Source organism: Equus quagga, chromosome 15, assembly GCF_021613505.1.
Source record: "Equus quagga isolate Etosha38 chromosome 15, UCLA_HA_Equagga_1.0, whole genome shotgun sequence".
In the NCBI taxonomy this organism is placed as follows: Eukaryota; Metazoa; Chordata; class Mammalia; order Perissodactyla; family Equidae; genus Equus; species Equus quagga.
This window is the reverse complement of record NC_060281.1, coordinates 87,829,093-87,843,319: the sequence shown is the minus strand read 5'-3', so window position 1 is coordinate 87,843,319 and position 14,227 is coordinate 87,829,093. Positions and strand designations below refer to the sequence as shown.

Sequence of the window (14,227 nt, the reverse complement as noted above, 5' to 3'; positions counted from 1 at the left end):
CCTTATTTGCATATGACATGATTATTTACACAGACAACTCTATGCAATTAAAAAAAAAGAAAGAAAAGAAGGGAGAGAAGGAGAAAGAAACTACTAAAACTAATAACTATTTACAAAGGTCACGGAACACAAGGTATCAACTGCATTTCTATATACTAGGACAAACAACTGGAGAATGAATTTAAAAAATAATTCCATTTACAATAGCATAAAAAAATAAGATATTGGGGCTGGCCCAGTGGCGCAGCAGTTAAGTTTGCACGTTCCGCTTCTCGGTGGCCCGGGGTTCACCGGTTCGGATCCCAGGTGCAGACATGACACCGCTTGGCAAAAGACATGCTGCGGTAGGCATTCCATGTACAAAATAGAGGAAGATGGGCATGGATGTTAGCTCAGGGCTAGTCTTCCTCAGCAAAAAGAGGAAGATTGGCAGTAGTTAGCTTAGGGCTAATCTTCCTCAAAAAAATAAAAAAGACATTTAGGACTTTAACAAAATACATACTAAACTTCTACACCAAGTTACAAAAAACAGCTGAAAAAATTAAAGAAAACCTACGTAAATGGTAAGGTGTCCCATGCCCATTTATTGGAAATTTCAATATGGTTAAGATGCCCTATCTACCCTAAATTGATCTGTACAGATTTAGTGCAATCCCAAACAACATCCCAGGAAGAAGAAAGCTGAAGGACTCACTACGGATTTCAAAACTTACTATAAAGACACAGTAATTGAGGTAGATGGTAATGAACAAGGATAAACAAATAGAAAGGTGGAACAGAAGAGAAAGTCCAGAAATAGATACAAACTTATATGACCAATTGATTTTCAACAAAAGTGCCAAGGCAATTCAACGGGGTAATGAAAAGTCTTTTCAACAAATGGGGCTGGAAAAACATGATAAACAGATAAAAAAAAAAAAACAAAAAAACTTTGACTCTTATCTCACACTATACACAGAAAAAAATTCAAGATGATCACAGACCTAAACATAAATGCTAAAACTATAAAGCTTCCAGAGAAAATGTAGGAAAGTATCTTTTGAGATCTTGGAGTAGGCAACAATTTCTTACAGAGAACCCAAAAATCACTAATTACAAAAGAAAAAAATGATGAATTGGACTGTATCACAATTAAACACTCTGCTCCTCAAAAAATGATGTTAATTCATTTTAATATAGATAACCACCTACTTTGTTCTCAATAAAAAAAAATACTGTTAGAAAATGAAAAGGCAAGCCACATACTGGAAGGAAATGTTTTCAATACATATATCTGAGAAAGGACTTGTATCCAGAATATATAAAGAACTTCTACAAATCAATAACAATAAAAGACACATAACCCAATTTTTTAAAAAGGTATGAAAAGACAAACAGATACTTCACAAGAGAAGATATACAAATGGTCAATGAGGACATGATAAAGGTTGAAAGTGTCAAGACCTGCCTGGTATTCAAAGAATGAAAATCAGCTTAGACTGAAAAGAGTAAAAGCAGCCCTACCATTCATCAGATTGGAAGGACAGACAGATAAAGCCAGCTGCAAGGAAACATTGTTTCTCCCAAGTCCACATGGCAGTTGTAAAATGCCACAAGGACCCCCTCTTTGGCTTCCTTACCAATGATACCCAGACAAGCTTTGCTGTTTTCCTTTATTCCTGAAGATACCCACAACAGTACTCCCTAGTGTATCCCTACTTCTCCTCATCTTGCCTCAGAAATAGCAACCAATCCAAAACTGATCCCTGTTTCTCTTTGACTCTCCTCAGAATCCTTCAGTGGGAATCCAAACCTTACAAATTCCTTTCCTTCAGGTGGAGCAGCATTTCAGAGTTCCTCTCTGGAACTCCCTCCTTCAGAGCAATCAATCTGACCTGATAAAACTATAGGCGTTTGTTCCTGGCTGACTGGGCTTTAACAAGATGCTCAATACCATTAGTCATCAGAGAAATGAGACAGCACTCCACATCCACCAGGAGGGCTACATTAGAAAGACTGTCAAAAGCAAATGCTGGCGAAGATGTGGAGCAACCAGAATTCTCGTGTTGGCTGGTGGAAGTATAAAATGCTGTGACCAGCTATAACATTAAGGATATGGCCACCCTGTGATCCAGAAATCTACTGGTAGGTATCTACCAAAGAGAAATGAGAACAGATTCCACCAAAACAAATGCTCATAGCAGCTTTATCCATAATGGCCTCAAATTTAATGGAAACAACTTATATGTTAAAATGGATCAAAATATTGCCTTATATTTATACAAGTAGTCAAATAAAAGACTGAACTACTGAGACATGTGACAACATGGCTGAATCTCAAAAACATTATGCTGAACTTTAAAAGAAGCCAGACATAAGAGGGCACATACTGTATGATCCTAATATATGAAGTTCAAAAACACGCAAAAGTAACCCAGGATGACAGAAATCAGAACAGTGGTTACCTATGGAAGGTGGGAACTGACTGGAAGGGGGCATAAAGGAACTTTCTGGGGTGATGGAAACGTTCTACATCTTGACTGGGGTGTTGATTATCCAGGTATATAATTTGTGAAAACTCATCAGTTTACTTAACATCTGTGCCTTGCACTGTATATAAATTTTAGCTCAATTAAAAAAAAAAGACAAACCAATCTTGTTGCATTCTCAGTATAATATTTCACTGATGGATTAATAAACTACCATTTTTAGTCATAATTCATCAGATTCCACCATAGATTCTGTCCGTATTCTCAAGACATTAAAAAAAAAAAAAAAAAAAACCTGGGCCAGCCTGGTGGGGAGTGGTTAAGTTCGCACAATCTGCTTCGGCGGCCGGGGGCTTGCAGGTTCGGATCCCAGGCGGGCACCTAGCACCACTCATCAAGCCACGCTGTGGCATCATCCCATATAAAATAAAGGAAGATTGTTACAGATGTTAGCCCAGTGACAATCTTCCTCAAGCAAAAAGAGGAAGACTGGCAACAGATGTTAGCTTAAGGACAAGCCTCTCACACACACACAGAAAAAACCTAAGAATTACGGAGAAATAGAATATACATATTTATTTGGAACTTTGATTTGCTAAACTCCAAACCAAATCTATGAATGTTAATTTACCGTAAGCGTCACAAATCAATTCCAGGGGTTAAGGGGATAGCTAATATTTTGTGCTGGATACTTAGCTTGTATTTTACATAGATTATCCCACTTACTTTCCATGACAACCCTCACGGTAAGGACTATTACCAAATCATCTCCATCCTACACTTGAGGAAACAGGCTCAGAGAGACTGAGTGGCTTGCCCAGGGTCACAGAGCTGGCAAGTGACAAAGCAAGGGTCTGAACTTGGGCCCATCCAGCTTCTGAATCCAGGCTCTCAATCACTCTGCTTCCTTGTGAACCAGGAAGGCAGGGACCTGAGAAACTAAGTTTTCTAAAAAGATACAACTAAACCAAAATGAGATCCAGATCAGGCCTTCGCCGTCCTTCAAGCCTCCTGGCTGCTCCTTGTCTCCAATTCACCCTCTACCCTTTCGTCTCGAGAGTGATAGCTGTAAAATCAGGCCTGCTCCCCAAGAAGAATTTTTTTAGAAGCTCCTCTTGACTATTTTGAAGGTACCCTCAACTTTTGGTCCTCACGGCAGGCCAAAATACAAAAAAGCAATAGAATCAATCATGACTTGACTTGTAAAGAGAACAAAGTGGGTGTGAGCGTGTTTTAAACAGTGAAGCCACTTTTTGAATGAATGGCTTCTCTTTCTGCAGGAGAAGGGACAGAGGTGAGTGCTGTCCGCTTCTCAGCCTCCATTCCTCGTGGCTGACCCCTAAAAACATCTCCTCGGACTTTGTGCTGAGGAGCCCTGGAGCTCTGGCTGATGCCCTCAGACTAGCATTCAGAGTCCACCCAAGTCAAGATCACTGCGACTTCTCCCATGAGTGTCCCTCCCTCTCATCTAGCTGTCCTAAGGTGATGGACACCGTACTCAGGGCAATCTCCAAAACAGTCACTGTCCTAGTCGCATGTGCCTGTGCAAACAACTGCCCATCATCTATCTGAAGGATTGGGCAAATCCCTCGGTCTGGCCTTCCTCGTCCTGCCCACTCCCACCCTCCATCTCCCGTCCCTCAGTTCTCAGCAAGCCTCCCCCAGGTACTTCCCTCAGCATTAGCTCCGAGTTCTAGAACTTGAGGCTGACATAATTGAGGACGCATGGGTCTATTTTCTTGTATTGTTCTTCAATTGTTTTTTGTCTATCAGTCTTATCTCCTCACAAAGATTTAACAGTTCCTACAAAGTCATCAGAAAGATCTTCCTCTTGATCTAGTAGAAAGTCCTTAGGCTTTGGAATCAGGGAGATCTGAATTTAAACCCTGGCTCTGCTACTTCTGGTTGTGTTGCATCGGGAGTCATTTATCATTCTGAACCTGTTCTCTCAGGACTGCTGTGAGAAGGAAGTAATTAATGAAGATGATGACGCCATAAGCGAATGAGCTTATAGAGCTGTTTCCTTTCTTTCCTCACATCATGCCCACCACAGGGGCAGACACACAGTTAGCGATTAATAATTTCATCACATTCCACCAACACGTAGCAAGGACCTGCTATGGGCAAGTTTGACCCTGTGTGAGCTAAAAAGATGTAGCTCTGCTCCTTGCCTGTCCTAATTTTGTTGACGACTATAATTTCAAGACTTCAAAAAGCCAGCTCTAGCAGGAACCAAGCGTTTCAGGGAAATCACACTCAAGAATGCCTGCCAAGGCGATGCAAGGTCCAACCATGCTCTGGTCCAGAAAGCTAATGAATGGGCAGCTTTAATGGAGTTCACAGTGGCTTGTAATGAGGGAAGGGGCATAAAAGCCAGGCTGTTTCAAAAGCACTAGCAATAAAGATGGACAAAAGTTTTCCCAGGGGGAAATAATGGCTGTCTTTTCCTGCCAGATGAAATCAACAAGCCCACATTATTGAAAAACCAGGAAGAACCAGGGCCTATGGGGCTGGGAGGCTGAAAAGCAAAGCAAATGGCTGTGCAGGCAACAGAGTTAGACTGAAGACTCCCGCCCCAGGCAGACAGGAGCTGCACAGCATACCTGTGAAAGCGTGCTGCTCTTGCATTGAGGACACCTTTCTGCTGGTGCTGTTGCCAGAGTCTTCTCCAGGCCTGGAAGGCTGCAGGCAGGGCTCTCTGCTGGAAGTGACCGTCAGCTCTGGCCTGCAACAGCTAGAGTAAAACAATGAATGATCTTTATTTGTAATTTACATTTAAAAAAATGACCTTTCAGGGTCATACTTTCGAGGGAGGGTTGCTTCCTACAAAAAATTGAGAAAAAAGATTAACATCAATATTTTTAATGTTTTCCAATGTGACAGGTAAAAAATTTTCACTCTAATTAAAAGTGGGCTAAGCATCTTCATATACAGGCATACAGAGATATTGCAGATTTGGTTCCAGATCCCCCGCAATAAGGCAAGTCACATGAATTTCTTGGTTTCCCAGTGCATATAAAAATTATGTTTACTATACTGTAGTCTATTAAGTGTGAAACAGCATGTCTAAAAAAATAATGTATATACCTTAATTAAAAAATATTTTATTGCTAAAAAATGCTAACCCATCATCTGAGCCTTCAGCCTTTTTGCTGGTGGAGGGTCCTGACTCAATGCTGAGGGCTGCTGACTGATCAGGGTGGTGGTTGCTGAAGGCTAGGGTGGCTGTGGCAATTTCTTAAAATAAGACAACAATGCTGTTTGCCACATCGACTGACTTCCTCTCACAAACAATTTCTCCGTAGAATGTGATTTGACAGCCTCTGACTCACAACAGAACTTCTCTCAAAATTAGAGTCAATCCTCTCAAACCCTGCCACTGCTTTATCACCTAAGTTTATGTAATATTCTAAATCCTTTGTTGTCATTTCAACAATCTTCACAGCATCCTCATCAGGAGTAGATTTCATCTCAAGAAACCACTTTCTTTGCTCACCCATAAAAAGCCACTCATCATCCGTTAAAATTTTATCACGAGATGGCAGCAATTCAGTCACATCTTCAGGCTCCACTTCTAATTCTATTTCTCTTGCTATTTTCACAACTGCAGTTACTTCCTCCACTGAAGTCCTGAACCCCTCAAAGTCATCCATGAGGGTTGGAATCAACTTCTTCCAAACTCCTCTTAATGTTGATATTTTGGCTTCTTCCCATGAATCATGAATGTTCTCCATGGCATCTAGAATGGTGACTCCTTTCCAGAAGGTTTTCAATTTGCTTTGCCCAGATCCATCAGAGGAATCACTATCTATGGCAGTTATAGCATTACAAAATTTCTTCTTAAATAATAAGATTTGAAAGTCGAAATTACTCCTTAATCTACAAGCTGCAGAATGGATGTTGTGGTAGCAGGCATGAAAACAACATTAGTCTCATTATCCATCTCCATCAGAGCTCTTGGGTGACCAGAGCATTGTCAATGAGCAGTAATATTTTGAAAGTAATCTTTTTTTCTGAGCACTAGGTCTCAACAGTGGGTTTAAAATATTCAGAAAACCATGTTGTAAACAGATGTGCTGTCATCCAGCCTTCGTTGTTCCATTTATAGAGCACAGGCAGAGTAGATTTAGCATAATTCTTAAGGGCCCTCGGACTTTCAGAATGGCAAATGAGCCCTGGCTGCAACTTTAAGTCACCAGCTGCATCAGCCCCTAACAGGAGAGTCAGCCTATCCTTTGAAGCCTTCAAGACAGGCATTGAATTCTCTCCAGCTACCAAAATCCTAGATGGCATCTTCTTCCAATATAAAGCTGTTTCATCTACACTGAAAATCTGTTTAATGCAGCCACCTTCACTAATGATCTCAGCTGGATCTTCTGGAGAACTCGCTGCAGCTTCTACATCAGCACTTTATGCTTCACCTTGCACTTTTATGTTATGGACACAACTTCTTTCCTTAAACCTCATGAACCAGTCTCTGCTGGCTTCAAACTTTTCTTCCACAGCTTCCTCACCTCTCTCAGTGTCATAGAATTGAAGAGAGTTAGGGCCTTGCTCTGGATTAGGCTCTGGCTTAAGGGAATGTTGTGGCTGGTCTGACCTTCCATCCAGACCACTAAAACTTTCTCCATATCAGCAATAAGGCTGTTCCACTTTCTTATCATTCATCTGTTCCCTGGAGTAGCACGTTTAATTTCCTTCAAGAACTTTTCCTTTGCATTCACAGCTTGGCTAACTATTTGGCACAAGAGGCTTAGCTTTCAGCCTATCTCGGCTGTCCACATGCCTTCCTCACTAAGCTTAATCATTTCTAGCTTTTGATTAAAAGTGAGAGACGTGTGACTCTTCCTTTCACCTGAACACTTAGATGCCATTAGGATTATTAATTGGCCTAATTTCAATACTGCTGTGTCTCAGGGAATAGGGAGGCCATGGTGGCGGGGGTGGGGAACGGTTTGTTGGTTGGTGGAGCAGTTAGAACACACACAACATTTATCGATTAAGTCCACTGTCTTATGGGGGCATGGTTCATGGAGCCCCCAAAAAATTACAATAGTAACTGATTGTAGTTAAAGACCATTGTCAAAGACCAATGATCACAGATCACCATAACAAATAATAACAAAAGTTTGAAATATTGCAAGAATTACCAGAAAGTGACAGAGACACGAATTGAGCAAATGCTGTTGGAAAAATGGCACTGATAGACTTGTTCAATGCAGAGTTGCCACAAACTTTCAATTTGTAAAAAAATGGAATTGTCTGCGAAGCACAATAAAATGCAGTGTGCCTGTGTGTATATTTGTATGTATATGTCTGTGTACGTGTATATATATCTAAACTTTTTTCCAACGGCCTAAATGTTCAGACCCATTGCCTGTTTCACTATCTGACTGTCAGCATTTCACTCGGGGATATATATGGGCTTTTTGAACCTTGAGAAATTTGCTAGTCCTCTGTCATGTGTGTTATCAATATTGTTCCCACCCTGACGGATCTTTTGATTTTGCTTATAATGTTTACTTGTAATACAGATTCTTTAAATTTTTATGTAATTATAAAAGGCCACTAATATTTCACTGATATATCACTAGAAAGACAGACAACTGACATAAGAATACATATGCCTTCATGATCCAAAACTTCGGAGGGAAAAGCATCTATGTATGTGTGGTGGTTTTTAAAACGGGACGGCAAATTCTTTGATCCTCCTTCACTGAGAAGTGGCCTATGCCCCTTACCCTTGAATCTGGGTGGGTCAGTGACTGCTTTGACCAATAGAGTATGGTGAAAGGGACACTATGTGACTTCCAAGGCTACATCATAAAGGGCATACAGCTTCTGTCTTGTTCATCGGAACACTCATTTTTGGAGCCCTGAGCTGCAAGAGAGGAAGTCTGACTATCCTGAGGCCGCCATGCTGTGAGGTAGTCCAAGCCTCTTGGAGAGGCCACATGTAGCTGCTCTGGTTAACAGTCCCAATTTAGCCCAGTCTTCGAGTCATTCCAGCACAGGAACCAGACAAGTGAGTGAAGAAACTTCTAGACAATTCCAACCCCCTGCCATTAGAACCTTCCCAGCTGAGGCCCCAGTAACCATGGAGGAGAGACCAGCCATCCTTGCTATATCCTGTCTCAATGTGACCCAGAGAATCCTTAAGCATAATAAAATGGTGGCTGTTTTAAGCCGTTTTAAGCCACAGAGTTTGGGGTGATTTTTTTACATAGCAAAAGATAACTTAACAGTATGCATATGTATGTGTGAATGTGAATACATTGGTACACACACTCCTACCCACAAGGAGGAAGAAAGATACCAGGTTTACTCACCAAATGTTATCTTAAGAGGCAAGATTATGGGTGTTTTTATTCTTTAAGTCTTCCTACACTTCCTAAATTTTCTATAATGTCTATATATTGCTTATGGGCATTTTCAAATGTAAATAAAAATGGAAGCAATAGTATAATGAATCCCCATGAACTTATCATCCAGCTTCAACAATTAGCAAACATTTTGCCATTCTTTATACATCACTTTTTTTAAAAAAAGAAACCGATAAGTAATATTTTTATTTCTCCCTAAAATAGAAAGAACTGATGTGCTCCTTGGATATCTAAACCAAGATATTACATTCAGACTGTCAGCTAAAGATTTAGAAAAACCCAACAACATGGGGCTGGCCTGGTGACATACTGGTTGGGTTCGGATGGTCCGCTTCAGTGGCCTGGCATTTGTGGGTTCAGATGCCGGGCGCAGACCTACACATCACTCATCAAGCTGTGCTGTGATGGTGTCCCACATACAAAAACAAAAAAATAGAGGATGATTGGCACAGATGTTAGCTCAGCAATAGTCCTTCTCATGCAAAAAGGGAAGATTGGCAACAGATCTTAGCTCAGGGTCAATATTCCTCATCAAAAGAAAAAGAAGAAGAAAAAAAAATCTAACAACAACTAAGCAAAGCTTTTACTATTTGTCAGACCTTCTACCACACAGGCCATGCTGGAATAGTGTGAGAGATAAGAACACTGACCCCTGACCTTCTGCCAAGGCTGGGTCCCAGTGTCAGGAACTCTCTTTTTACAAGAAGGAACTAAAAGAGACCCTCAGCTGCTTTCCCACTGTGAATACACACAACCTTTTGACCTTGGCATTCACATTCTTTTTCTAAAAGCTCGCTCTACATTCTCTTGAGATTGCATTAAATGAGCTTAAGAGACCCAGTGGCCATGTCCTTTTAGAAACAGCCACATAACCCCTAAGGATGTCAAAGAAGTCAGCAATTCTAAGCATTTTCTAGATGTGGAAGGCCAGGGTGACACAAAAACAAGACATGCCTTGGGTTAATACCACCCAAACTCCAAGAACTGAGATGATCCTCGGGAGAAACTCTGAAGCAATCAACGGCAGTGCATTTGATGGTTCGTTCACTTACTTCTTCGCACCTACCTTTTGCCAACACTGCGCTGGGCTAAGAAGAAAGAGATAGGCTGTACCTGCAAGGAGCTCACAGCCTGGCAGGGAGAGCAGCCAGTAAACAACCATGTGATGAACCTTTTGATAAAGATATAGGGGCAGGGCGAGGGGAAGAGATAACACCTGGGCTGAAAGGTTATGAGGAACAGAGAACTGCAGTTACAGTGAGAAGCAGGAGAGCACAGAGGACACTCAGGGAAGGAGTGACTGGCAGTTTAATGGGCCAGAGTGCAGTTGTGAAGGAACGGAGAGAGTGGTAACAGGAAAGGGTAGGGAAACAGACAAGGACCAGCTCCCACAGGAGTTTGTATGCCTCTCTAAAATATATGGATTCTATCCCAAAACTATGAGGGATCACCCAAAATCTTTAGATTCACGTGTTAGCCTCTAGCAGCAGATGGAGGTAGGGGTGGAGAGGCCAGCACAAAAATAACTAGGAGAAGTTTGGTCTGTGCCTTCACAGCAGATGAAGGAATGGGAGTTATGCCGACTTTCCAACATCACTCGAGGGAATGGGGGAAATACCTTTGAGCTTTTTACAGCACCCTCCCTTCCAAATCAGAACCTTTCCAAAGCAAATGGATCGAAGAATGTAAGCCAGCAGAGCTGTCTGCTATGAAGTACTCCATACCTGCTTGTATCGCCTCTTCTGAGTACACTGTAACCACAACTTGATACACTTGCATAGCAATGTTATTCTGAAATAAAACACAGAACACTAAGGTACTGTCTTCAGGTTTCAGAGGTTTTTTCAATTTTTTTTTTGTTTTTAAGGCAGGTAATTTCGGGTGTAGTTACACCTTAGGCGTTAAAGGCACCCCACTGGTTCACTTATTTCATTCTGGAAGAAAGGGAAATAAGAATCTGATATCTAACATGAAATCTGTCAACCCTTGATTTTGGACTATGGTTTGCTCAAAAATTCTGACAACTGGGGCTGGCCCCGTGGCTGAGTGGTTAAGTTCGTGCGCTCTGCTGCAGGCGGCCCAGTGTTTCGTTGGTTCGAATCCTGGGCGCGGACATGGCACTGCTCATCAAACCACGCTGAGGCAGCGTCCCACATGCCACAACTAGAAGGACCCACAACAAAGAATATACAACTATGTACTGGGGGGCTTTGGCGAGAAAAAGGAAAAAAAAATAAAATCTTAAAAAAAAAAAAATTCTGACAACTTTCTTGTAAATCTAATTAGACCACCAAGCACAGTGTCTCTGGAACTTAGGAAATATGTATGAAATTCCTCAAATATCCTTCTGATTTTATGGCCAAACTCTGCGCTTATGACCACCTGGATCTGTGACATGCTCCTTTCACACAGTGATTTGGAGAGTGAGAACCACATTCAGCTTTGTAAACCAAGTTTTAGAATAATGATATATCTTGACAACTCCAAAACGAGTCAGTTAAATATTGGGATTCTCAGTGAGCCACTAAGAAATGCTCCAAAATTGGACTCATAACTATGCAAAGTTGATTATACTATTGAGGAGGGGGTATACTGAACATTTCTGGCAGCAAGACAGTGAATAGTGGTTACCTCTGAAGAGTAAGACTAAGGGGTCAGAGGGAGGGATCCAGGCAGCTTTTATTTTTCACTTTATAACTTCTTTCCTATACATTCTGAGTTTTCCTCATGGACAAGTGGTGCTTTTATTTATTTACCTGAAGATTAACTCTAAAACACTGAGGACACCCTCTGCACCCTGGAGACCAAACCATAAATATTCACCTGGCCTGAGCCTTCTCTTTAACACTTTCGATGCATACATTTTAAGACATGAACAATGCTAAAGCCTGAAGGACTGAGGCAGTGAGCTAACACGCACATATTTAAGACTATGGTGGCCAAGAACTAGTACAAACATCCTCATTCTACCTCTCATCTCATCAGCCAAAAGAAAAATGCAAGCTCAAGAACCTCTGGTTTACAGCAGGGCCTTTATGAATCAGCCCCAATAACGCATGGAAGGGCAAATGATCACTCCTGGAGAACAGTGAGTTGATCACAACGTGTCCCTGGAGAGCTCGAGGAGAAGGCCAGAGTCCCTACCTGTAGTGGTCCCAGGCAGCATGCAGCAAGGGGAGCTGCTCTCTTTCCTCCCTCTGCTCAATCCGAGACTGCCAGAGGTTCCAGAACCTGTGCAGCAGCTGAAGCAAAACAGGAAGAACATGACAGTTTATGAAGGCAAAAGGTAAAACGATCTTTCTTAACCTGTTAGCAAATCCTTACTCCAAAAGACTGTAAGCTCCCCTAAAGCAGGAATTACCTTAGTTTGGACCACCCGATATATAACAGGCTTGCAAAATAATTATGGCTAAGCTATATGGAAGCCAGCCCTGGTGGTCTAGTGGTTAAGATTCAGCGCCCTCATCGCGACAGCCCAGGTTCATTTCCCGGTCAGGGAACCACACCACCTGTCTGTCGGTTGCCATACTGTAGTGGCTGCCTGTTGCTGTGATGCTGAAAGCTCTGCCACCAGTACTTCAAATACCAGCAGTCACCCACGGTGGACAGATTTCAGCAGAGCTTCCAGATTAAACAGATTAGGAAGAAGGATCTGGCCATGAAAACCCTACGAATAGCAGCAGAGCACTGTCTGATACGGCACTGAAAGATGAGAGGATGGCACAAAAAGACCGGGCACGGTTCCACTCTGCTGTACACAGGGTCACTAGGAATCGGAATCGATCTGACGGCACTAATGACAAAGATATATGGAGCTATTCTGGGCCAATATAATGGCAAAAAGATGGATCTTCCAGTCTATGGAAATCAGAATGAAGAAGCTATTTCTAATCTGGGCCTCATGGAAGACAATGCCATTTTAGAAATTAAAACGGATCTTATCACACATTATTGTCTATGAAGCAGTCTTGCCAAAAAATGTTTCACTTCAATCTAATCAAGCCCTTAGATCTAACTTCTAGTTTATAGGAGCTACATAGAAAAAATGAAAATCAAATGTCATTGAAAGGAAACAAAACAGATAAATCATGAATACAGAACATTGTACAAAATAACTGGCCTTCCTTTTCAAAAAGTCAATGACATTTTTAAAAAAGTGTACATTACGCTGAGTGAAATAAGCCAGTCACCAAAGGGCAAATACTGTAAATATGAGGTACCTAATGGTGGTTGTCAGGGCCTTGGGGGGAAGGAGAATGGGGAGGTACTGTTTAATGGGTAGTTTCAGTTTTGCAAGGTGAAAAAAGTTCTGGAGAAGTGATGGTTGCACAACAACGTGAAGGTACTTAATGTCACTGAATTGTATCCCTAAAAATGGTTAAGATGATAAATTTTGTTATGTGTATTTTATCACAATTAAAAAATAAACACGTTAAACAAAAGAAGTGGGGAGTGGGGAGATTGTTACAAAGAGTCGTAAGAGACAACCAAACGTAGTGAGCAGTCAATCCTTAAGTGAATCCTGATTTTAAAAAAACAGCTATAAAACCATTTTGGGGGCAACTGTGGAAATTTAACTATGGGCTGCGTATTGGATAAAATTAAGGAATTACATGGTTCATTTTGTTGGGGATGATAATGATACTGTGGTTATGTAAGAAAATGTTCTTATTTTTGGGTGACATGCTGATATGTTTAGGTGTAAAGTGTCATGATGTCTATAATTTACTTTGAAATAATTCAACAACAAAAAAAGAAGTGAACATTAACAATTATTGAATATAGATGAAATGTACATCGACATTTATTATACTAGCCTTTATGTTTTTCTGTACATTTGAATATTTTCATAATTTAAAAACAGAGAAAAAAATCTCATCCTTCTACACCCAGAAACGTAAGCTACAAGTGAAGATAGATTGTCTGTTGCCCTCCAGGTAAATAAACCACTGAAGACAATAGATTTACAGTGCAAACGCGAAAACAAAGCCTCCTGGAATGCAAGACTTAATGTGTATTCCCTGGGTCAGGGTTGGAATCCACAGTCCTTGACCTCTGATTCAACTATCAATTTTCTTAGCAAACAGATAAAAAATGACTGAACAGGAAAAAACAAGTTTCCCTATCGGCAGGTATGGATTACTAATGAAAACGGACACTAAGGTTTCGGAGTCTAAAGGTCTGGACAAATCTCTAAACACAAAAGTTAAAGAAAAGAGAATGGCCCTCAGCACAGGTCCCTTGACACAGAAGATGACCCCTTACCATGACATCACGCTGCTGGTGAGCGAGATTCCTTCTTACTCGTTGGAGGTGGGCACGGGTCACATTGTCTTTTAGGGCTCTAAAGCAAAAGTGCTGTGAAATAAAGAAAGG

General features: G+C 41.2%; 1 protein-coding gene across 1 annotated transcript in view; it reads right to left on the bottom strand.

Moving 5' to 3' along the window:
* The window catches only part of SFI1 (SFI1 centrin binding protein), a 77,213-nt gene that overhangs the window by 19,199 nt on the left and 43,787 nt on the right, over nucleotides 1-14,227 (bottom strand). Inside the window, 4 exon segments of the mRNA XM_046640061.1 lie at nucleotides 5,072-5,202; nucleotides 10,576-10,642; nucleotides 11,996-12,093; nucleotides 14,117-14,209. Coding sequence (XP_046496017.1) covers nucleotides 5,072-5,202; nucleotides 10,576-10,642; nucleotides 11,996-12,093; nucleotides 14,117-14,209 — 389 coding nt within the window.